Source organism: Selaginella moellendorffii, unplaced genomic scaffold (genome assembly GCF_000143415.4).
Source record: "Selaginella moellendorffii unplaced genomic scaffold, v1.0 SELMOscaffold_7, whole genome shotgun sequence".
Lineage (NCBI taxonomy): Eukaryota > Viridiplantae > Streptophyta > Lycopodiopsida > Selaginellales > Selaginellaceae > Selaginella > Selaginella moellendorffii.
The window spans coordinates 1,417,789-1,439,438 of record NW_003314268.1 but is presented as its reverse complement, the minus strand read 5'-3'; the positions used below and the strand labels follow the sequence as shown (position 1 = coordinate 1,439,438).

The 21,650-nt window shown below is 49.4% G+C and overlaps 6 protein-coding genes across 7 annotated transcripts; 3 read left to right on the top strand and 3 right to left on the bottom strand.

Annotated features, from left to right (window-relative positions):
- Window positions 1-585: 585 nt before the first annotated feature.
- Window positions 586-1,739, top strand: LOC9652782 (reticulon-like protein B2). Its single transcript, XM_002966502.2, has 6 exons — window positions 586-712; window positions 759-939; window positions 987-1,128; window positions 1,254-1,323; window positions 1,443-1,628; window positions 1,702-1,739. The coding sequence occupies exons 1-5, from the start codon at window positions 586-588 to the stop codon at window positions 1,583-1,585; spliced, it is 663 nt and encodes a 220-aa protein (XP_002966548.1). The 3' UTR covers window positions 1,586-1,628; window positions 1,702-1,739.
- A 3,834-nt stretch (window positions 1,740-5,573) lies between these two features.
- Window positions 5,574-8,377, top strand: LOC9652336 (auxin response factor 6). Its single transcript, XM_002966501.2, has 5 exons — window positions 5,574-6,858; window positions 6,939-7,231; window positions 7,300-7,438; window positions 7,507-7,568; window positions 7,919-8,377. The coding sequence occupies exons 1-5, from the start codon at window positions 5,879-5,881 to the stop codon at window positions 7,942-7,944; spliced, it is 1,500 nt and encodes a 499-aa protein (XP_002966547.2). The 5' UTR covers window positions 5,574-5,878; the 3' UTR covers window positions 7,945-8,377.
- Window positions 8,378-9,590: 1,213 nt separating this feature from the next.
- On the bottom strand, window positions 9,591-12,865 carry LOC9652335 (BTB/POZ domain-containing protein At5g48800). Its single transcript, XM_024670900.1, has one exon. The coding sequence runs from the start codon at window positions 11,750-11,752 to the stop codon at window positions 9,791-9,793; it is 1,962 nt and encodes a 653-aa protein (XP_024526668.1). The 5' UTR covers window positions 11,753-12,865; the 3' UTR covers window positions 9,591-9,790.
- Window positions 12,866-13,512: 647 nt separating this feature from the next.
- On the bottom strand, window positions 13,513-16,017 carry LOC9652334 (probable inositol transporter 2). 2 transcript variants are annotated; one of them, XM_024670902.1, is made up of 8 exons: window positions 15,911-16,017; window positions 15,622-15,778; window positions 15,495-15,565; window positions 15,109-15,444; window positions 14,944-15,051; window positions 14,719-14,898; window positions 14,278-14,667; window positions 13,513-14,188 (listed from the first exon to the last, which is right to left on the bottom strand). In XM_024670902.1, exons 2-8 carry the CDS (start codon window positions 15,731-15,733, stop codon window positions 13,709-13,711), a joined length of 1,677 nt encoding a protein of 558 aa, XP_024526670.1. In that variant the 5' UTR covers window positions 15,734-15,778; window positions 15,911-16,017; the 3' UTR covers window positions 13,513-13,708. The 2 variants fall into 2 exon arrangements, with proteins under 2 accessions (XP_024526670.1, XP_024526669.1); XM_024670901.1 differs by having other exon boundaries at window positions 14,944-15,444.
- On the bottom strand, window positions 15,826-18,835 carry LOC112345053 (pentatricopeptide repeat-containing protein At5g39350-like). Its single transcript, XM_024670899.1, has 3 exons — window positions 18,771-18,835; window positions 16,084-18,722; window positions 15,826-16,018 (listed from the first exon to the last, which is right to left on the bottom strand). The coding sequence occupies exons 1-3, from the start codon at window positions 18,793-18,795 to the stop codon at window positions 15,992-15,994; spliced, it is 2,691 nt and encodes an 896-aa protein (XP_024526667.1). The 5' UTR covers window positions 18,796-18,835; the 3' UTR covers window positions 15,826-15,991.
- An 89-nt stretch (window positions 18,836-18,924) lies between these two features.
- On the top strand, window positions 18,925-19,529 carry LOC112345144 (cysteine-rich and transmembrane domain-containing protein WIH2-like). Its single transcript, XM_024671323.1, has 3 exons — window positions 18,925-19,068; window positions 19,132-19,270; window positions 19,363-19,529. The coding sequence occupies exons 1-3, from the start codon at window positions 19,008-19,010 to the stop codon at window positions 19,406-19,408; spliced, it is 246 nt and encodes an 81-aa protein (XP_024527091.1). The 5' UTR covers window positions 18,925-19,007; the 3' UTR covers window positions 19,409-19,529.
- The last annotated feature ends 2,121 nt before the right edge of the window (window positions 19,530-21,650 follow it).

Here is a 21,650-nt window from a genome sequence, read left to right as displayed (position 1 = left end):
TCAAACTATAATAACAATAGCTTTTAATTTCTAAATTGTATAAACTATTTAAGGTTCATTTAACTTAATTTAATTATTAAAAAAGATTATATTTATATTTTAATTGTTCCAAATCTGAAGTAGATAAGGCCAAATCTTATAAACCCGCTATTTTTTTTATCAAATTTAAATTTAAGAGTTTGACCTTTATTTATTTTGAGAGCACTTGAATTATTAAACTTTTATTTCAACCAAGTTTACTTAACAGGCATTTATATTTTCTAGTGCTCTTTTATTTGAAATTTTTTAAATTTGTATATTTAAAATACCAATTTGAGATTGCCAAACTTATACTAAATAATTAAAAAAATCTATAAGTTTTAATCATCTTATAGATCAAAGGGATACATTGGCTTTTTTATATGACTCTAAGAGCATTTTATCACGAAGTCCTGTTTAGGATCCCTAGTTTGTAGCAATCCTTCCTCTTTCACCTTCCATTCATAATGATAATATAATTTAAATGAAATTTAAGAACTTTCTATTGATTACAAACGAGTTTACAACCGCTTGGAATTTCTTTTGCTTTCTTGACCTAAAGATGCCATGGCCGAGCATCCAGCGGGGGAGCATCAACCACCATCGCCAGCGCCTCCAGCATTGGTAGCGGCGGCAGTGCCCCACCCCTTGGGAACGCAAAGGAGCGTTCACGAGATTCTTGGAGGTGGCAAATGTGAGTGAGTGTTTCTTTTTCCCCCCTGCTATATGTGTTGTTTCAGATGCCGATGTTCTCATGTGGAAGAAGAAGCATGTCACTGGCGGGATTTTGCTTGGAGCCACTGTTTCTTACGTCCTGTTTGAGTGGTGCGGCTACACACTTCTCTCCATCGCTTCAAATGCGCTCCTCTTCCTCGTCTTGATCCTGTTTACTTGGTCGAATCTCGCGGCCTTGCTCGACAAGTGAGCCTTTTCCTTCCACTGTGCTCTTCATTCTTTCGTTCTTCCAGGCCGCCACCACCGATTCCAGAGATACAACTCTCGGAGGAGATGGTCGAGAACATCGCTCAGACTCTTCGTCTGGAATTAAACCGAGCACTTGGAATAATTCATATGATCGCCCTGGGAAAAGATTTCATGCTCTGTGTCGAGGTAAATCCTTCTCTCTCTCTCCCCTTTTTTTTCTCTTTCTCTTTCTTCTTCCATATACTATAGTATTTTCGCTTTCTCTCTTTTTGGATCAAGTTGCGCTCCAAATCTCAATCCACTGTCTACAGGTTATAGCGGGCCTGTGGATCTTCTCTCTTGTCGGTGGCTGGTGCCATTTCCTGACGCTCCTTTATTTTGGTAATGTATTCCATTCCTCTCCTTTTCCTTCCAGCTTTTTTCGTACGCAAATCCTTGCGCTGTGCACGAAAGTTGCAAAGCTAAAAAACGTGCTTTGTCTCTCCTCTTGTATTTCCCAGCGGTGGTACTCGCTCACACGCTACCCCTCATCTATGACAAATACGAGGATGGCATTGATAAGTACCTGGAGATCGTTACCGCGCATCTCAAGAGCCAAACAAGTCGACGCCAAATCTCTCCCCTCCAGAATTCCCCGAGCTAAAGTGCACTGATTCTCGCCGTGTTCCACTGCCAAAATTCCCCGGGTACGTGATATTCTTTTCTTTTGCTACCGGAGAAATAGTCATTGTGCCGCTAATCGAGGCTCTTGCTTTCCAGTGAAGAGGACGCGACGCGATTCCTGGAAGCCAAAAAAAAAAGAAAGAAAAAAAAAAAGCCAAAAGAAATCTAACAGGTACTTAAAAAAACTCATCCACAGGAACAGTGTGCTTCTTAACACCCGGGTAACTCGCTCTCTCCTCCTGTCTGTCACTCAAGCTCTCACGTCGATGTTGCGGACTAAACTCAAACTCTTGTCTCTCTCTCTCTCTCTCTCTCTCTCTCTTTTTTCCAGTCAAATTCCGCGAGCTACAGATGAACAAGTTGCAAGCCCGCCCCGCGTCTGTTCTTGCGTAAGTCGTAAGCCCGACATGTCGCTTCCAGAGGTAATGCTCCAAAAAACATACACACACACACCAAATCTTCACGAGAATCGCGTCTTACGAGCTTCCTCGAGCTTCACGATCAAGAGCAGAAAAAAAAACACACACACACACACCAAAAAAGAAACGAGAGAGAAGCTCTCAAGAGTAGAAAAAAAAAACACCAAAAAAACGAGAGAGAAGTTCCGAGTGGTGGAAACTCTCGACACGAGCAAGTGCTGAGCCTTTGCATTGTCCAGGCGATGGGTGACAAAGCCCGCGTGGTTCCCATAACTCCGAGAATATTCGCGCCGTTCCCGGCGCATATTCTGCCACTTTTTAAAAATTTGAAGGTTCCAGCGTGGCAGATCGGCCACGTCAGCCCGCTCTGCGCGCCATGTGTTTTGCGACACTCGTCCTGAAATCCCTTCGCGCCAACCAAACCCTTCCATATCCGAATATGTGCTTGGCGCAGGAATTCAGCACTGCAACCGATATAGAAACCTCAACACCAGCCATGCGAAAATCAGCGGAACAGTGTAGCCTTTTTTATTGATTTCTCACTGAAATGAGCTATTGTATGAATTGATTGATGTTGTCTCTCTGATCCATCTGGAGAGCTCGTGTTGCGAATAGTTGTGTGTGTCAGCGCCCAATTCTTATGCCCCAAACTTTTGGCAAAACAAAAGCTATGTGTGTATGACTGGTCCATTGCACTTGAGAGATTCAGATCCATCCACACGGATCGAGTGGCCGACGTTGCTCCTCGTCGCCCCCAACTCAATCTATCCAATCGATCATTCGACCAAAATCAAAGCCCACGGGATGAATCAAGCAATCCATGCTTTGTTGTTCCCTTGCCAGCTTTTGCGATTCCATCAATTTTGCCCCCACGTAGCGAGATGTGGATGTTTTCTCGCGTAGACCAGCTTTTCAAAGAAGAGAGGCGATCGATCAGGCAGACAAGGTTTGGTTGCTTGTTGGATTCCGAAAACTTAAGGCGGGCCGATGTTGGTTGAGCTGGGCCTGTCGCCCGATTATTACAAGGCCTCGTGTGGTTGTCATTTGGTTAGATCACCGCTCGCTTGCCCATATCGATCCATCCCTTCTGTAGTCTTCCTGGCACCAACTTTTCATGCATGTTTTTACGTGGAATCTTGAACTAAACCCACCGCCACCTTTTCTCTCTCCTTGGAATGAATGAGGTGGCGATGGCGATAAGAGGGAGTAATAGCTGGGAAAGCAACCGAGGCATGGCCCCCCCTCTTTGGAGGGCCAGTGTCGCATTGTCCTTAAGACCGGGAACAGGGCCCTGTGGCTGGCCATGCAAAGGTGATGGGGACTTTGCCAGTGTCCCTCTTATGACATTTGGAGAGGAAAAAGAACGTCAATGTTTTGCTGCTTTGGTGGCGCACTGCCATCTTCTCTCTCCCCCTCCAAAGTGTGTTTGTCAAACCAGCGCTTGAATCGTGTTTTAGGGCTAATGCATGGATAGATCGAGCCTTTGGATCAGGACAAACTCGCAGAGCCGCGTGCTTTCTAAAGTGCCTACGCACTTTACTCAAATCTTTGGTCTCCAAAGTGGAGAGGCCAACGAGCTCTCGGTTCCAGAAAAGAAGAGGAGCAAAACAACTTTGATCATGACGAGCGGGATGATGATGAAGAGAATAGGGCGGTGGCGAGCTCTCAGAAAACCGACTCGTGGTATAAATTTGATGATCTTACATTTCACCCATATACTCAGTCAAAGAAAAAGAAAAAGGGAGAATGAGAAACACTACTGCAAGTGTATTCGATTCGATCAAACACCCAATTGCGAGGGCGAGAAGAATTTTTGGTTATGGGTAACACATGGGAGCGCACGAGAAGGGGTTGGGTTGTTGGGCGACCGCATGAACCCTAATTAAGATCTGACCGTTCAAACCGCGCGACGACCGACCGATCTCCGGATGCGGGGCCGACGGCTTTGACCCGGTGGGTGGGCCACTACTTATACCATTTCGTACAGATGTCCGTATTGTTAGTTTACTATGTATCTTTTGATCGCATCGAAATGCTGTGTGATTCTACGACCCCACTTTCGGAAAAGGGGTGAGGGCATTTGCGAGACAAAATTTGTTTAGAATGTTCTTCAACGGGTTTCCGCCACCTTTTTTTTTTTTTTTCTTTTCCGTTTGTGTTGATCTTTTTCCCATGCTACGACTCTTGATAGCTAGGGCTCCCATCGCTTTCTTTTTCCGGAGAATTTGGCTTTTGCTTGACATGACAATGGCCCCATTCATCTTTTTAAAGATGAATCCATCCACCCCAATCCACTCCATCCATCCATTCACTGTGAATCGAGCAAAGCGCAAACATGTCCACCGGTGGGTCAACTTCGTGGCGAAATTGCAGCCAGTTTTATGGGGGGCGGGATTTTGGCGGCGAGGGCGAGAAAGCATGATCATCAAGCAGCACCATTTTCCTAATAGGCTTTAAAACTCTATCGCCCAACTGATTGCCAGCGACAATTGTCGGGGTTTGGGATTGTTATAAGGTACAAAAGACAAAGAATTTCACCTCGCTTGTGGCCGCCACCTTGTGAAATCCCTTAAAAAACCTGTCACCCCACCCTGGGTTGTTTCACAGCTACAGTGGATCCATGTTCTCCCGGGCATAATCATGGAAACTGGCACAAGTTCCTGATTAGATTATGCGCTTGCGCCCCTTGTGCTTGTGGGGGCAACTTGTGGTTCCCCAAAAACTAGTGTTAAAAAGCTGGATTGGGGGCATCAATAATGGCATCAACCAAGGCAAAGCGTACCTTGCAAAGTCAAAATCTATGCGCCCAAAGCTTAGAAAAATGGAATAACCCTCCTTGCCATTGTCTCGAGATTTCATAGCCCAACCAACTTCCCTAATCTCCAAATCATTTGCATTGTTTTGTGGGTGATGTCCCCAGGCAACTCACCACAGCGCCAACCGAGCATGTTCGCGAGAGCGAGTAGAATATTCGGCTAGGGCTTTTAAAAAATGCCACAGGTTGGTAGCTTGGATTGCAAAGCCCTCACACTTCCTCCGCGTTGTCTGTCGCTGTTACGAATTGCCAGCTGCAGAGATGCCCTAATTTCCGTAGGTTGGGAACGCATTGTGGTTTGAAAACACCCCCAAACCAACCAACGAGAGAGAGAGAGATCTCAAGAGCCCTAAACTTTATGGAGAGAATCGGATTATATTACACTACAATGACCACCACCCACGAAATTTATAGGGCATTCATCGCCGATTTTATGTACGTCCCCAAACATCAAGGTGCCGCAGACTAACGGGCGAGGAGAATTTCTTCGTAAAGGTAAAACGGGGAGATAAAAGGAGCAAATCTACACAAATGGTAAAAAGAGGGTGGCAAAATTGTATTAAAAGACGGCCGGACGGCCGACCGGATACCATTCCCGGCGACGGAAGTGGCTGCCGGTCGGCCGGCGGACCTGAGCACGAGGGACTCAATGCGATTTACCGCAACCTCGCGGACGCCAGACGCGGATTCCAATCCGGCTCACTGTCCTTAGGGGGTTATGTGTAAAGGCCGGGTGTCCTTGGGCAGCATATGAATGTGGGCGGGGGCCATTCCTTCTAGCCTAGAGCTCTAAACTTGTTGTTCTTGCTTCTCGGGCGCCATAGCTAGAGCTTCACAAGGCACGGGAAGGGATCGCGGCTTCCATAGCTAGAATCGATCGAGAGAGGAGGCGCGGCGAGCGATGTGGCCCGGAGCTCGCGATAATCTGCATTCGCCTGGGGGCCTGGGAGTGGCGGCAGTGATTCTCGAGCGCTGATAGGGTCAGGACGAGGAGCGCGCGTCGAAATATCGGGTGTTGGAGCGAGCGCTGATCTTGTCAATGTCGTTTGTGGAGCAGCCGGCAGGGAAAGGATTCGCGGAGGCGGCAGGAGTAGCGGCAGCGGCGGCGGGAGGAGGAGGAATCGCGCCAGGAGGAGGAGCGGTGGTGAGGGATGAAGCATCGTGCATAGTCCAGGAGAGCAGCGGCGACAGCGGCAGCACGCTCAAGGCGCACGACTACATCGGCCTATCGGAGGTAACATCGATGCCTCTCAAGCCGGATAGCGGCAGCAAGCCGCTGCCGGATCTAAATCTGGGAGAGACCGAGCTCCGCCTCGGCCCTCCCAAGAGCAAGGAGCCAGCCAAGAACAATGTCGCGGCCGGCGAAGCCCCCAAATGGCAGCACGAGAAGGTCGAGCAGCCCAAGAGCGAGAAGAGCAACGAGCCAGATCTGTCCGGGGGCAACGTTTTCTGGCAGGCAGCAGCGCGGATGATCCCGCAGGAGGTCCAGGCGCCATCGCCAGCGGCGCACCAGGAGATGAGCCATACCGCCTACTGCAATGTGGCATCCACCGCGGCCATGGCTGCCAACAAGAACAAGAGGGTCTTCTCCGAGGCGATTGGCAGCAATGGGCAGTTCGTGGAGGGGCGGTCCGTGATGCCCAATCCCCCCGGCATTGTGGTGGCGGGCTCTCCCAGCAACCCGGGCACTGGCAATGGCGGAGCTTCTTCCTCGAATCCTGGAGTTCCAGTGGCTCCAGCGCCATCGCAGCCCAGCAATGGCAAGGCTAGCGCCACTGCTCCGCCGCTCATGCCGTCTTCCATGTACCCATGGAACAGCTCCAAGCAGCTTCCAGCGGCGTGGAGGATGGGTCTGGAGCAGTCCAAGAGCTCGTTTGGCCCCTTCCCTTCGTCGTCTCGCATGGCACCCAAGATGGGCGATGTCGACAACAACAATAGCAACAGCGGGAGTCCAAATAGCTCGGGCCTCACTTCGCACAACAAGGAAGACGCTACCGAGGAGGCTGTTCCTTCGGCAAGGTGTGTTCTTTTCCTCTTTGTTTGTTTAGCCTCCAAGTTCTTAGCTTGTTTTCTCATGCTGGGTGTTTTCGTCTTTGCAGTCCACCGGTTGTGGGCTGGCCCCCAGTGCAGTCTTTCAGGAAGAACTTGGTGGCTCATCCTCCACCTCCACAGCACAAGTCTACGGAGACCACCACCAAGAATGGTGTTAGCAGCAACACTTCTGCTCCAGCTCCGGCTCCTGCTGCTGCGAACGCTGCTACTGCCAGTCCCTTGTTTGTCAAAGTGTACATGGATGGCGTTCCCATCGGCCGGAAGGTGGATCTCAAGGCCAACAACAGCTACGACAAGCTGTCTACCGTTCTCGAGGACATGTTTCTCCGATTCATCACTGGTAAGTTTGCATCTTTTGGTTTGCTCGTGAGATTCCCGAGCTGAGCTGGCCCTCTGGTGTCTAAACAGGCCAGAATGGCACTCCAGAGGTCTCGTCTATCCGTGATCCCGGCGAGAAGAAGCTCAACTTTCTCCAGAGCTCCGACTTTGTGCTGACTTACGAGGACAAAGACGGGGATCTGATGCTCGTGGGTGATGTTCCTTGGGGGTAAGTGTGCTTACACTTGTTTCTTCTTCTCCGTGCTTACCGAAAGCTCTTCCTCTTGGATCTTTCAGGATGTTCACTGGAACTGTGAAGAGGCTTCGTATCATGAAAGGCTCCGAGGCGATTGGCCTTGGTAAGTGATAGAAACCATCTTCCCCCTTGAGAAGCACACACCCAGAGATGATACCACACAGACAGTCACAGTCACACACTGCATTATACTTTTACATAGAGAGAAAGGCAGGGAAGAACTCTGCCGCTGAGAAGGCACGCTCAATCCTTCTGGCCCTCTTCCTGGGATTCTCATGATCTTGCGAAGATCAAAAGAAAGAAACTCTTTTGTGTGGATTTCTTTGCTTGTAGCGAGAGAGAGCGAGCTCGAGCGAGCGAGCGAGCGAGCGCGAGAGAGATCGAGAGGAGTGGTTTTTCGGGTTGATGTTATACACAGCGAAGCTGACGGATGGTTTTGTGTGTGGCCTGCAGCTCCACGGGACAAGGCTCAGGCATAGAGAGGAAAAAAAAAGGAAGAAAAAAAGAAGAAAAAAAACTTTGATCCCACTGTTTTTTTTTTCTCCCCCCTCCATTTTCGTTCTTTGGTTTTTATATTCTTTGCTTCTGAGAGTTCTTTTGTGAGAGTTCTTTGGTTTGATCTTCGTTTGATCTTCGTGAACTTTTGTCACGAACTCCCCCGTGGACTTTCTGATCTCTTTCTCTCTTTCTTCTTGATGTTGGTGTGCAAGCTTTTGAAGAATCCCGCAAGGGTCTCTGTGCATTTGGAGTCTTTCTTATTTCCATCTCAGTGTGGTCTTGTTTTTGTGTGCTTTTAAATTTTTTTTTCTTCCTCCAGCAGCTGCTGTGTTTGAGTGAGCTTTGCCAATAAAAAGCTGGATTGGCTTGTTATGCCATATACTTTTATACATATATACATATATCTATACTATATAACTTCCTTTCTCCCTGCCACCCTTGTATAATCAACTTGTTCATATAAAAACCACCATCTTTTCTAAGATAAGTGTGATTTTAGAGACTAGATGAGTGATTTCAGGGCCATGAAAGTTGTTTAGAGCGTCTGCATGGGGACCAAGTCCAGCAAAGAGGCCACAATTTCCTCTCTTGTATTTGTTAATTGGGCCGCTGCAAGATGTACATGCCAGTCCTGTTGTCTGTCTTGGATTGTAGCTGGCTTGCCTTGCTTGGCCCTTTGGCTGGCTGAGAGGGATCAGAAGATGGTGTGGAGATTTCACTTTCTCCATCATCTGGTAGTTTGGTTTGTCTCACCTTCCCATTTAATGCGGTTTGCAGCAACATTTCTTATGCTTCATGGTATGAGGCAGGAATTCACAGGTTTCAAGGTGAGAAAACTATGAATTCTTGGGTCTTTGTCTTCAAGAAAAGGGGCCTCTCTTCCTTCTGAACATTATGTCTCTTTTTTTTTTCCTTTTTTTTCTGTGAGGGTGTGTTGGAGCCTCAAGTTGGAGAGGGTTGGTGGTGGGTATTCGTTTCTTGTGTGTTGATGTTCAACTGTTGCAGTGATGTTGCTGCATGACTGCATTGTAGCATTGCTCTGCTGCGTGCATGCCAAGTGCTCTTCACCCAGCTGCAGATAGCAGCATAGCAAATGAAAGTGAAAGGATGGACAAACAGGAAACAATAATTGACAACTGGATTGGGAGAAGCAGCCAAGCCTCCTTCCCCTTCAGAAAAAGAGAAGGAAACCATAGAGTTTACGGGAAGAGCTGTCTAGAAATTCATTCCTTCTTGTTGTTTGTGAGTGCATGGGTTTTTCTTCTTTTTTCCCTTTTCTCCTCCTCAAGTAGTAGCATTGTGTGCTGTTGTGAAAGTGACTCCGAGAGGAATTAAGAATCCCAGGGCATTGTAGCCATGTGCTTTGCTGCTGGGTTACATGACACACTGCCTTACATTGATAATCCCCACTTATAAGTAGAAACTCTCTCTTCAACATGATTTCGCAGTGACCCTAGTTTCTCCTATGATCTGTGGTGGGCATGTGCAAATTCAAAAGCTTTTATACAAGCATACATACGAGCAAAGACAAGAGGAGCTCTATGCAATCCCCTCTTAAACATAAAAAGGTAGAATTCCAAGAAACAAAATGCCAAAACCATGAAAATGCGGTATCTAGCAAAGTAAAAACAGTGAAAAACACATATATTTAAGCACTATCACCTCGCCAAAATGTGGTACTTAAAGAGTGTCACAGACCTCCACTTCTGCATTTGCCCATACAGGGCAACGGCGGCAGAATCCACTATCTGGAGAACAGAAAGTTTTGAAGAATCTGTCTTTTAACCTTTCTAGTATCTACACAAAAAATGCCGCCACCCAAACCATCTAAGTTCTCTCAGCTTTGATCTCTGTGATCTCACTGCGAGGTGGAACCGGAGGAATAACAACGTAGTTATCATCATCCCCAGTGCTGTTACTATCGTCAACACTATCATCCTCGCCCCGGCCATGGCCACCATCACCACCATCGTCCTCCCCAGCCGGATAAACCTTGAACCCGGAGCTCACGAGCCCCGCGTACTGCTTTTGCAGCTCCTTGATCTCTTTCGACCTCCGCGAGTTCTCCTCGAGCAGCTTCAGGCTCGCCTTGATCACCTTGTGCATGACATCCCGAAAGTCGATGGACGAAGCATGGTGGCCACCGTGATCGCCATCGAGCTCCTCGCTGTGCCTTCGCAGCACACACTCGAGGACATGGGGCTGGCAGAGATACGAGGCGTTCCTCATCGCCTTGTCATACACACCCGAGCTGAGCTTGGAGCAATCCACGAAGCTCCACAGCTTGTGGATCTCGTCGCCACCGAGCCTGTTCTTGGCGATCATCTTCTCCACCGCCGAGTAGAGCATGTCGTGGTTCCCGCGCGATCCCGGAGGAAATGCCCGCTCCAGCGCCACAAAAGTCTCGCACGAGATCACGCCGCTCTCGGCGTATCCCCACAAGCACCCGTCAACCTCGCTCGCCACCGCCTCGATCTCGCCCTCCCCTTGCTCCACATCAACTTCTTCACGATCAACCTCTTCCTCCTCCTCCGGATTGTCGTCCAGGTCCTCCATCTCCTCGTCCTCCATCGCTGCATGGCTCGACGAGCTAATTCTACCTCTCCTCCTCCTCCTCCTCCCGGCCATGAAGTGCCTCACCAGCGCGAGCAGCGTCTCCGGCTCGAAGCTGTACGCCTGGATGTAATCATCGAGCTCGTGCAAGCTCGCTCCAATCCGCCGCTGGAGCGACGCCTTCACCGCCGCCAAGCTCGCCCTCGCCGCCGGATCGTCCGTCTGCGCCATCAATCCCGCCGCGTGCTCCAGCAAGCTACACCAGTACTGCGACGAGAGCTCCAGCCATGGCCGCTTCCTGGGAGCGTTCTTGAGCAGCATCCTGGCCAGGCACAGCACAATCCAGATCCGGGGCTTGATCCTCTTGCACTCGCTCCGGAGGAGATAGTCGATCCACTCCCGGACGCTCCTCGACTGGCGGCACTTGATGTTCAAGTTGGTATCCGAGGCAACGAGCTGATCGAGGAGCTGCATGGAGTAGCGATCGGGGAGCTGCGCCACCGCGATCAAAGCGTCCTTGAGGTTGGCGCTGGGGGAGCTGTGCCAGGTGGTGGAGGCGCTGGCGCTGGCGGCGATGGCGAGCGAGGAGATCGGCACTGAGACGTGCTTGGTGTCGAGGAACGCCTTCGTGCATGCCGCGGTCACCACCTTGAGAGCTCGCAATTCGATATACTCGTCGGTGGAGGGATAGATCGGTTGGTACTCGCGGAGAAAGGTGACGCACGACTTCCAGCTCAAGAAGACGTTGGAGTAGAGGAACTTCTTGGTGCTGTCGATGAGATCGGCCATGCCCAGGAACTCGGCGGCGGCGCGCACGGCGGCAACGTTGGCGGTGGTGAAGCTGGGCCGGATGATGTAGCAGAAGTCGGCGGCGATGGAGAAGGCGGCGGCACCGCCAGGGAGCTCGTCGATGGCCACCTCTTTGATCTGTTGGTGGTGGTGGTGGTGGCGATGGTGGCGGTGGTGTTTTCTTTTATCTTGATGATCGAGCTTGGCGGTGGATGCTTCTCCGCCGGAAGAGCTGGAGCTGGAGGTGGTGGCGGTGGTGGAAGAATCCGGATTGGAATTGGAGGTGGCGGAGTTGATGGATTGGAAGTAAGTGGATTCGTTGACGAGCGGGAGGATATGGAGCTTGAATTCCTGGCCTTGGATCTTGACTGTGAGATCGCTGTGCTCGCCTGTCTTGCGGACTCTCTGGAGCCATCCCGCAAAGCTTCCTTCCTTCTTGGAGCCCATGGATTTAAAGTGGGAGATCTATCATCTATGCTGTATAATCTATGATCCTACTCCACCTCCACACGAGCAAATGCTACCACCATACCTGAGGCGCGATCCATCCCGAGATCCACCACGAATTGGCCTCCTCCCACCGGAATCGCCTGGAGCCCCGCGATGAAGATCTGTGGAAGAAGATGAGCTTCCTCTCGCAGCACAGGAGCAGTGCCAGGAGACCCATCTGGGATTCGGCGCTGGTGGGATGGAATGACCACGACCCAGATCGTTTCCTGGCTCGATCCGCGAGCCCAAATGCTGCGATCCTAGCTAGGATCGCTCCTCCTCTCAGAGGGTCGGTGAGGTTGCCGAGGAAGAACAAGACCAAAGAAGAAGAAAACCATTTTAATCGATCCTTTCGACGCACTTCTTTGATCGCTGTGCGAGATTTTTCTAAGGCTATAGTTCTATAGTTCGGCTAAGTGAGAACTGAGACGAAGAAAAAAAGGGAGAAAAAAGAAAGAGAAGAAAAACCTCCGCTCCGCGATAACGGACAGGGCATGCCAGCGAATCTCTCGCTTTTCACTGCTTGTTTCTTTGATCCCTCTCCTTTTTTCTTGCTCGCTCGCTCGTACTCACAATAACCCGTGCCGCCATCTCTACCAAAGCTTCCATTTTCTTAGGAGCTTTCGTCCTTCCTAGCTAGCTTGGCGATGGATCGATCGATCATGGAGTTGTTTTCTTCGATCTACAGCCATAAGATAAGCAAGAATGGGAATCTAGTGGTGAGTTTCCTATGCGCAAATGCCGAGGAAGTGAGATTTTCTTTTCTTCTCACAGTGTAGAGTGAGTGAGTGAGTGAGTCACCGCACGCCTTGGTGTTGGTAGCTTTCAGCTTTCACGCAGACACGTTGCTCCTGACTGCCGCCTGAAAGCCTGTTGACGAGCAACTGGGGCGTCCTTTTGCGGATCTCTGGCAAACCCACCAAAGAAATTCCATCCAAAGTTCCATCTTCTGGAGTCGAAAAAAATTACGAAAAATGGGAGAACATCGCAAGCAAGAAACCCACATGATCGATAAAAGGAAGAACAACTCAGGAAAAAAAAAAAAAAAAAAAAGACAGACAAAGAGTTTGTTTTACCCCAAGAAGAATCCCTGTCATGGTTTTTGGAATTTAATTGCTGTGCAGCGAGACAGTGCAAGGACGGGAGCAGTCTGCAGAGAAGAATCCGTTATGGATTCTCTGGTGAGATTGTTGTTTGTCACCATAGCCACAGGTTGAAAGGGCATTGGATTGCTGGATTGATTGGATGGATCATAACATTTCTTCCCAGGAGTGATCCTTTTCTTCCATTTTGTTTTACAAAATGAAGATTATATATATATATACATATCATCATCAAAATGGAGACCATCAAATTCTCTTTTATCACAAACTGCCTGCCACCTTTCTTGCCCTCTTGCTGTTTTTTCTTGTTCCAACTTACATCATATGGACAAAACCTGGCAACACTTGGTTCCTGGTGACTGGTTGGCATTGCTTGTTCATCAAACTCTCCCTGATTTCCTTGAAATTTTGTCCTGGCAGCACTGATCCTTGTGTGTTGGTGCAGGGCTTGCATCACTGAAAAGCAAAAAAAAGAGAAAAAAAATAAAAATAAAAATAAAAAAAATAAAAAGCGAGAAACACAAAATTCACATGATTGCTGACTTGATGGGGGTGTTGGTCATAGTTGGTGTTTGCTCTGTGGTCCAAGCTCTAGAAATAGAGCATAAAGAGATATATATGAAAGCATCCTAAGCATTCAATTCACACACATTCACCAACTTTGGAAAGTTGGTGCAGCAAGAATTTGATGACCAACAAACACCCCATGGGTCACACATCTCTCATACACTAGAAAAACATATACACTTTCTTGATCAATCACAGCATGAAAGAGTTGGAACTTGTCACAAACCATTTTGATCTCTCTGTCTCACGCATTCTCAACGGCGGCTTCTTTGGATTCGATGCCCCGCGGCTGCTGCTGCCGATTCTCCCCCTGCCACAGCCTCTCGATCTCCTCAAACGACAGGCCCTTGGTCTCAGGAACCCAAAAGAAGACGAAGAGCAGCGCCGCCACCGAGATCCCTCCAAACAGTAGAAACGTCCACGACGTTCCAATGGCCTTGGTGAGCGAGAGGAAGCTCTGCGCGACGATGAGGTTGGACACCCAGTTTGCGGTGGCTGCGATCCCCCCACAGACCCCCCGGTACTTGAGAGGATAGATCTCCGAGTTGACGGCCCAAGGCACTGGCCCCATACCTGGAGAGAACGCTGCGATGTAAGCTCCCAGGCCGATGAGAGCCAGCCACCCGTAGTGACTTGGACAGCCTTTTGTGAACCACGGTCGATGGTTGTCGCCACAAAAGTCACCCACGGTTCTGTTCGAGATGAAACAGCTCCCGGCAAACATCTACGAGGAGAAGAACAAGTCTTAGAAGCTGAGAGACTCTAGAGAGAGAGAGAGAGAGAGAGAGAGAGAGAGGGGATGCTTATGCTTGCCTGATTGGATTCGGCTCCACAGAAACCACAGTCGTGCTTTAAGCACGACATGCAGTCCCAGCGAGCGGAGTTCCTGGAGAAGTCCGGGCAAGTGTATGGAGAGGCGAACGAGGAGGTGATGTCCACCGCTGGAGCGTCGCTGGCTGTAATCTGGAACGCGGCCGTGAGGAGTCCCAGAGCGAGGATGACGCCGACGAGGCTGCTCATGGACAAGCGACGCCTCCCAAACTTGTCGATGAGGACTATCCCTGCGATTGTTCCCAGAGCGTTCATGCCGGCAACGATCATGGAGAGTAGCAGCGCGGTCTGGTGTGATGCGAAGCCGGCTTGCTCCACGATGGAGGGGCTGTAGTACATGACCGTGTTGATCCCCACGAACTGCTGGAAAATCTGTGGGAAAAGATATATCACCAAAGTTTCAGGAAAAAGTTTCTAGAGTACCTGGAGACCAACGCCAGCTCGTAGAGCAAGCCTGATTTCTCTGGATTTAATAAGTTCTTTTATCGAAGCCTTGTTTTCTTTCTCGGCATCCACGGAAGCCTGAAGCTCGCCCATTTCTTTTTTCAGTTGATCCCCGGGGTAGATTTTGGTCAGCACGACAACAGCCTCGTCGACTCGTCCCTGGTCATTCGCGTGAGTTAAAAAACATTTTCAAGAGTTTTTTACCTGTCTGAAGAGCCACCGAGGAGACTCCGGAAGAAAGAACATGAGAAATGCCTGGAGAAGGGCAGGCACGCACGCTACTCCCAACATCCATCGCCAAGTTCCAGGCAGCTGTATCCAAAATAGCATCAGCTCAGTACATCGAATATAGGAGAGAGAAGGAAGTACCTTGCTGAAAGCAAAATTTATAACGTAAGATATGAACTGTCCTCCGGTGATCATGAGAACGTTCAAGCTCACGAGTCCCCCGCGCTTACTCGCGGGAGAAGCCTCGGCGATATAGAGAGGAGCTGTCATAGACGCAACTCCAACTCCAAGTCCAACGAAGACTCGACCCACGATCAATAACGTGGCACTTGTTGCTGCTGCCATGAGCACCGCCCCAACTACGAACAAAGCATCCGCCACAATCAGCACGGGCCGCCTTCCAAAACGATCGCTCATCTTTCCACCAATGGCAGCTCCCAGGATCGCTCCAGCAATGGCCATGCTAACAATCGTTTCCTGGTGTCCATCGAGTGAGAAACCAATTCAATGTTCGTTCTTTGCATCACCTGAAGGACCGTGCTTCGGTCCACCTCCGGGAAGTCATCACGGATGTAAAGAAGCGCTCCAGAAATGACCCCTGCGGCTCAATTCCATTAGAGAAGAAGGAGAAAAGAGATCAGGAAGCTCGCTTACCAGTGTCATAGCCGAAAAGAAGCCCACCCAATCCGGCCGCCAGCGTGAGCTTCATAACGTAGGAATTTGGAAGCCATCGCCGCTCTTTGGAAGCTCCGCCATCGACCTCCATGGCGCGCTGCCCCTCTTTCTCTCGAGACTTTTAGTTGCCAAGATACTTCACAACATGAGAAAAAAATGTTGAGGGTCAGGCTGAATAATCGATACCGACAAGGAACTATGTTGACGAAAGAGAAGAAGAATCACGACGGAACTACAAGGCTTAGAATCTATTTAAACAGCTACTTACCCTTAACGCAAGGACACAGATTTAGTCCTCTTAAGATAGAAAAGGCATCTTATCCAACGCTCATTGTCAGGTGTAAGTCACTCAAAGGTAGCAGATGGAATGATCACCCTGCAAAAAAAAAGAGGAAGGAACAAAGAAGGTAAGGACAAGCCAAGAAAAAAAAATCTAAGTACCATCTCAATGTTCGAGAGAGTCACGTATGGTGCTTCACTCTCCGGGTCCAAGGCCTCGAGCTTTTCCGCAACACGACGAGCTCTCTCGACGTCACCGTGAACTCGGCAAGCAGCGAGCAAGGCTGTGAGAACTATGGTGTTGGCTGCCACCGGCATTCTCGAGAGGAACTCCTCCGCGGTGTGTAGATGCCCGGCCCTTGCGAGCAAGTCCACCAAGCAGCTGTGGTGCTCCATATTCGGCTCAATCCCGAGCTCGGCCATGGAGGCGAAGAACTCGCAGCCTTCCTCGATGAGACCGACGTGACTACACGCGGAAAGCATGGCGACGAACGTTAAGTTGCTGAGCTCGATGCCATCCTGCCTCAACCTTCGAAAGATCCAGAGAGCCTGTTCACCGTGACCGTGACGAGCGTAGGACGCTATCAAGGCAGTCCACAAGGAGATGTCCTTGTGCTTCGTCTTCTCGAAGACTATGCTGGCCTCGTCGAAGCTCCCACACTTCCCATACATGAATACGATGGAATTCGCCACTGCTACGTCTGTCGCGAGCCCTCTTCGCATGACACGAGCGTGGATGGCCTGGCCTTGGCGTAAGTCGGAGAGATGCGCACAGGCGTTGAGAACCGAGATGAAAGTCACCCTGTCCGCTTCGACCTGTCTAGAGTGCATCTGCTCGTAGAGCTCGAGAGCTTTCCTGTACTCGCCGTGCTGCTCGTAGGCAGTAATCATCGACGTCCAGAGGAATAAGTCCCGGTGGTGCTGCCGACTGTTGGAGAAGATGTTGTCAAAGATTTCTCTCGCGTTGTTCAGGCTCCCACAGTTGGCGTACATGGTGATGAGTCCCGTCACCATGACTATATCATTCTCCAGCCGGCTCTCCGCGATCCACGAATGAATCTGTCGGCCATCGACGAGACGATTAGGATCCGAACAAGCGTTGAGCAGGCTAGTAAAAGTTGCTTTGTCTGGTCGCATACCTTCGAGCTGCATTGCCCAGCAGAGTGAGATCGCGCCCTCTCCATCGCGGCCCTGGACGTAGGCAGCAATCATGTTGTTCCACGACACAACGTCCCGAAATACCATGCTGTCGAAAACCCCTCGAGCTTCTCCCAAGCTTCCACACTTTGCATACATGTTGAAGAGAGCCGTCGCAACGCGAACGTCCGCTGCGAATCCACTGTCGACTATCCTGGTGTGGATCGTCCTCCCGTTCTCCAAATCCGCTGCGTTGACGCACGCGTTGAGCACCGTCATGAAGGTGATCCTGTCCGGACTGACGCCTTCCGGCTGCATTTCTCGGAAGAGATGGAGAGCTTCGTGAGGATCCTTTTCTTGGTATGCTGTGATCATCGAGTTCCAGAGAATCCGGCTCCGGTTGTTGATCCTATCAAAAACTTTGCGAGCTTCCCCCACGGTACCGCACTTCGCGTACATGTTGACGAGTGATATCCCCACAAGGTCGCCCTCTAAGCCGCTCTCTATAACGTGTGCATGGACGAGCTTGCCACCCTTAAGTTCCGCCAAGCTCCCGCAAGCTTCGAGCACCATCGACAAAGCTAACGTCTTCGGCATCACACCTTCGTGGAGCATGGAGCGGTAAAGCGGGAGAGCATCCCTGCAGTGGGAATCCTCCCGAGAGCAGGCCATGATGATCGTCGACCATGAAACCGAGTCTCGGACGCTCATTCTGTCGAACAAACTTCTCGAATCCTCCCAGCTGCGGCATCTGCTATACATCCCCAGCAGAGAATTCGCTACAACGACGTGTGACTCGAGACTGCTCTCCACCACTAGAGCGTGAATCTGCCTCCCTTGCTCGAGTAAAGATGGTGCTTCGCAGCCGCTCAAGATACTGACAAAGGTGACACTGTTTGGAGCAGTCCCTTCGAGCAGCATTTCCCGGAAGAGCTGGAGCGAGAGGCTGAACTTCCCATCCTGTGAGTAAGCTCCGATCATCACAGTCCAGGAGACCACATCCCGTCGCTTCATCCTCGCGAAAGTTTGCACTGCTCCATCTAGGCAACCACACTTCACGTACATGTTGATCGTGAGGTTGAGCACACCAATATCGAGCTCGAGCTGGGTTCCTGCTAGACGATCCTGGATAAGTTTCCCTTCTTCCAGAGCACCGAGCTTGGTACAAGCAGTGAACAACGTCTTGATCATGACCCTGTCCGGTGGAATCCCTCTCCGATCCATCTCATCCAGCTGACCAAACACCAACTTCCATTTCCCGAGCCCCGCTCTAGCGACGATCACTGCTGTCCACGTTGCAACATCAAAGCTCTCACAAGCAGCGCTCTGGAAAACCCTCTCGGCCTCGTCGAAGCTCTGGCACTTGAGATACATATGGACGAGGTGATTGCCAAGGAACGCGTCGCGGACAAACCTGGATCTCACAACGTACTCGTGGACGCGCCGGCCCTCCGCGAGAGCGCTGGATCTTCCACAATCCAGCAGCAACCTCGCGAGCGTGGAAGAATCCAAGAAACCATCTCGACCTTGCCTGGAATCGAGATAATCCAGCGCCGCCTTTGCTCCTCCTAGCCGCAGCAATGCCGAGACACCGAACAAATCACTGGAAGACCCGCATTGCGTCGATATGCTCGAAACAAACAACCCGCGCCACGGCATTCTCCCTGAAAACACGAGAATCAATCAAAATCCGCGACAAATCGAGCACGAACCTGGCGCAAGCTGGCGCGTCGCCATCGCCAGAGCTTCCTCATCCTCAAGAACCCTTAAAAACAGGGGGCATCGTCAGCCCTAAACCCACCATAAACCCTTGCACTGCCGAAGCCGTCTTGACCACGCTCCATCAGCCATTGCCGTCAAGCCTAGGAAATATCATTCCGCGTTTATGGCCTCCTTTATAACGGGTACACGCACCACGATCGAAAGCAAAACGAACGAGTCAGGAGAGGATGAGCTACTACGATCAGAAGCCGCCAGTGCAAGCGCCGCCGCCGCAAGGCTATGGTCAAGGTAAGCGCCGCGAGAAATCGCGAGATCTTTGCCTGGATATCTGAGAGATCTGGGGTGTTTCAGCGTATCCTCCGCAAGGCTATCCTCCCCAGGGATGTCCTCCGCAAGGCTATCCTCCAGCGGGCTATCCAGTCCAACAGCCGGGATATAAGCAGGAGGAGAATCATCAGAACAACAAAGGCCCGTCGTTCATCCAGGGATGGTAAATTTATAGTTCCAAAATCTCTGGAGCCTCGCTTCGCTCGAAGCTCTTCCCTTTTTTTTTGCATTTGTTGATCCTTTTTTTTCTTCCAGTTTGGGGGCCTTGTGTTGCTGTTGTTTGCTAGGCGCTTGCTTCTAGCGCCCAAGACGACGATGTAGCTTAGATTTATATACAACCGCCATGGTGTTTTTGATAGATCAAACTCCCTGTGGGAAAATACGTTGGTTCTAGCCATTGGTTGGCTTGAACTTTTCTTCCATTGTAGTCTTTCTCAAGCAAAACTCTTTACCTAACGGCGAAACTTTTGATGATTCTCGAAAGAAAAAGTGCTTTGTTTCTAAGAAAACCAAGACCTTGAGCTTTCCTGTAGAGAAAAAACGATTTAGTACAAAGGAAACTTGGAGTCTACCTCTCTGGACCACGCCTCAAGTCCTCCCGTGACATCCAAGGCGTTAACTCCAGAGTTTCTGAGCAGCTCCACGGCTTCCTGAGAGCTATTCCCCCTCCGGCAGATGACAAAGACTGGCATCTTCTCGTCGTCGAGTATGATATCGCGGAGCTCTTGGCTGTTCTTCTGGAGTTGCGAGAGAGGAATGTTTGTCGACTGTGGCAGCGCGCTGATGGCGTACTGGTGCTCGTCACGGACGTCTAACAGGACGTGAGGGACTTTTTCTTCGATGCATTTTCTCAGCTCTAAGCAGCTCAGGGAATTGGAAAGAGAGACCACTTGCTTTCGAACTGGAGCCTACGAAATGATAGAGAAAGATTATCGAAGATTTGAAAGCGTGTTGGTCCTATTTACCTCATCTGTCATTGAAACGAACAGGAGAGTGAACCCTAGGCCAACCTGCTTTAAATCCCAGAGGTCATAGAATATTCTTAGAATATTCTTGTGGTTTGTGTTGTTCTCATGACCTAGCAACATAAGGCAATCTTAAGAAGTTAAACGAGCCTCACATGAAGGGAGTCAAAAGGCAATATGGCCATGGAGAAAAGGTGTGCAAATGGCAACACCAATGTCACAGTAAATGGCCATGAAAGAAAGAAAGCAATATAACTTTTTCACATGACAAAATAATCATAGAAATAAGAGAATGAGAATAGAACAAACAGCTCAAATTATATAGCAATACGGATATAGAACTCAATTTTCCCCTTCCTCAAAAATGTCATCTAAATTATAACCAAAACTTGGAAACACTCTCTTCATGTCATCCTTAATTTCCCATATAGCGTTGTCCATGGAATAATCATTCCATTGAACTAACAACTCTTTAGTTGTCTTTCGGCATGTTTTCACCAATCTTTGAGCAAGAATATTGGTTGGACCAGCCTTCTTTGCATCAATCTTTGGGACTTGGATGATGGATTGATCCACAATATCACTAGAGTGCAAACACGCTTTAAGCTTACTCACATGGAATGTTGGATGAATTTTCGAACTAACTAGCAAGTCCAAAGTGTATGCAAGATCCCCTACACGCTGTAAAATTGTCCAAGATCCACAATACTATGGAGGCAACTTAGCATTGCCACCTCCTTTTAGAAACTGTTGTGCATCTGACAGCTTAAGGAAAACCTTGTTACCAACTTTGTACTCTTGATGACGACGATGCTCATCAACTAATCTTTTGTCTTGTTATTGAGCTTGCCTTATGTTCAACTTTGCCAACTCAAGTTTGTTTTGCATATCCTCTAGAAAATCACAAGCATGAGGTACCCAAACCAAAGCCAAATTCAAACTCACAAGAGGCTTAGGCTCATAGCCATATATTGCTATAAAGGGAGACATGCCAATAGCTGATTGATGAGCGCTATTATGAGCAAAGTGAAGCAAAGGTAAGTACTTCTCCCATACTCTCTGTCGAGTCAAGTTTCCCACAAAAAACCTTAGCATATCTTCTAATAGTTGATTCATGCGCTCTGTCTGTCCATTAGATTGTGGATGCTCACCACTACTCATGCTCAACTTAGTCTCTAGCTTCTCAAATACTGTTTGCCAAAATTTGGACGTGAACTTGGAATCCTGATCATTCACAATGTCACCTGGCAAACCATAGAGACTAAATAACCGGTCTACAAACAACTGAGCAAGTTCAGAAGCTTTTATCGTCGTTTTCACAGGGAAGAAGTGAGCCATCTTGGTCAAACGATCCACAACAACCCAAATAACATCATTTCCTTGAAAGGTTTTGGGCAAACCAATAATAAAGTCCATTGAGATGCTATCCCATTTATTCTCGGGTACACGTAAAGGATGATAGAGGCCAGCGAGCTTTTGATGATTAATTTTTGATTGCTTGGCAGGTCAAACAACCATGCATGTATTTCTCAACATCTGACTTTCCCAAGCCAAAAGAAATGCCTCTTCACCAAAATA

Bases quoted from the DNA above. Each gene is read 5' to 3' on its own strand.
- LOC112345053 (XM_024670899.1), bottom strand. From the start codon at position 18,795: ATGGCGACGCGCCAGCTTGCGCCAG. The intron at 18,723-18,770 runs GTTCGTGCTCGA...TCGTGTTTTCAG, and splicing joins GACGCGCCAGCTTGCGCCAG to GGAGAATGCCGTGGCGCGGG. The intron at 16,019-16,083 runs GTACTTAGATTT...TTTTTTTTGCAG, and splicing joins CTCTCTCGAACATTGAGATG to GGTGATCATTCCATCTGCTA.
- LOC9652334 (XM_024670901.1), bottom strand. From the start codon at position 15,733: ATGGAGGTCGATGGCGGAGCTTCCAAAGAGCGGCGATGGCTTCCAAAT. The intron at 15,566-15,621 runs GTAAGCGAGCTT...ATTGAGCCGCAG, and splicing joins TCTTTTCGGCTATGACACTG to GGGTCATTTCTGGAGCGCTT. The intron at 14,899-14,943 runs GTAAAAAACTCT...GCGAATGACCAG, and splicing joins CTCGGTGGCTCTTCAGACAG to GGACGAGTCGACGAGGCTGT.
- LOC9652335 (XM_024670900.1), bottom strand. From the start codon at position 11,752: ATGGGCTCCAAGAAGGAAGGAAGCTTTGCGGGATGGCTCCAGAGAGTC.
- LOC112345144 (XM_024671323.1), top strand. From the start codon at position 19,008: ATGAGCTACTACGATCAGAAGCCGCCAGTGCAAGCGCCGCCGCCGCAA. The intron at 19,069-19,131 runs GTAAGCGCCGCG...GGGGTGTTTCAG, and splicing joins GCCGCAAGGCTATGGTCAAG to CGTATCCTCCGCAAGGCTAT. The intron at 19,271-19,362 runs GTAAATTTATAG...TTTTTCTTCCAG, and splicing joins CCGTCGTTCATCCAGGGATG to TTTGGGGGCCTTGTGTTGCT.
- LOC9652336 (XM_002966501.2), top strand. From the start codon at position 5,879: ATGTCGTTTGTGGAGCAGCCGGCAGGGAAAGGATTCGCGGAGGCGGCA. The intron at 6,859-6,938 runs GTGTGTTCTTTT...TCGTCTTTGCAG, and splicing joins GAGGCTGTTCCTTCGGCAAG to TCCACCGGTTGTGGGCTGGC. The intron at 7,232-7,299 runs GTAAGTTTGCAT...GTGTCTAAACAG, and splicing joins GTTTCTCCGATTCATCACTG to GCCAGAATGGCACTCCAGAG.
- LOC9652782 (XM_002966502.2), top strand. From the start codon at position 586: ATGGCCGAGCATCCAGCGGGGGAGCATCAACCACCATCGCCAGCGCCT. The intron at 713-758 runs GTGAGTGAGTGT...GTGTTGTTTCAG, and splicing joins GATTCTTGGAGGTGGCAAAT to ATGCCGATGTTCTCATGTGG. The intron at 940-986 runs GTGAGCCTTTTC...TCGTTCTTCCAG, and splicing joins CTCGCGGCCTTGCTCGACAA to GCCGCCACCACCGATTCCAG.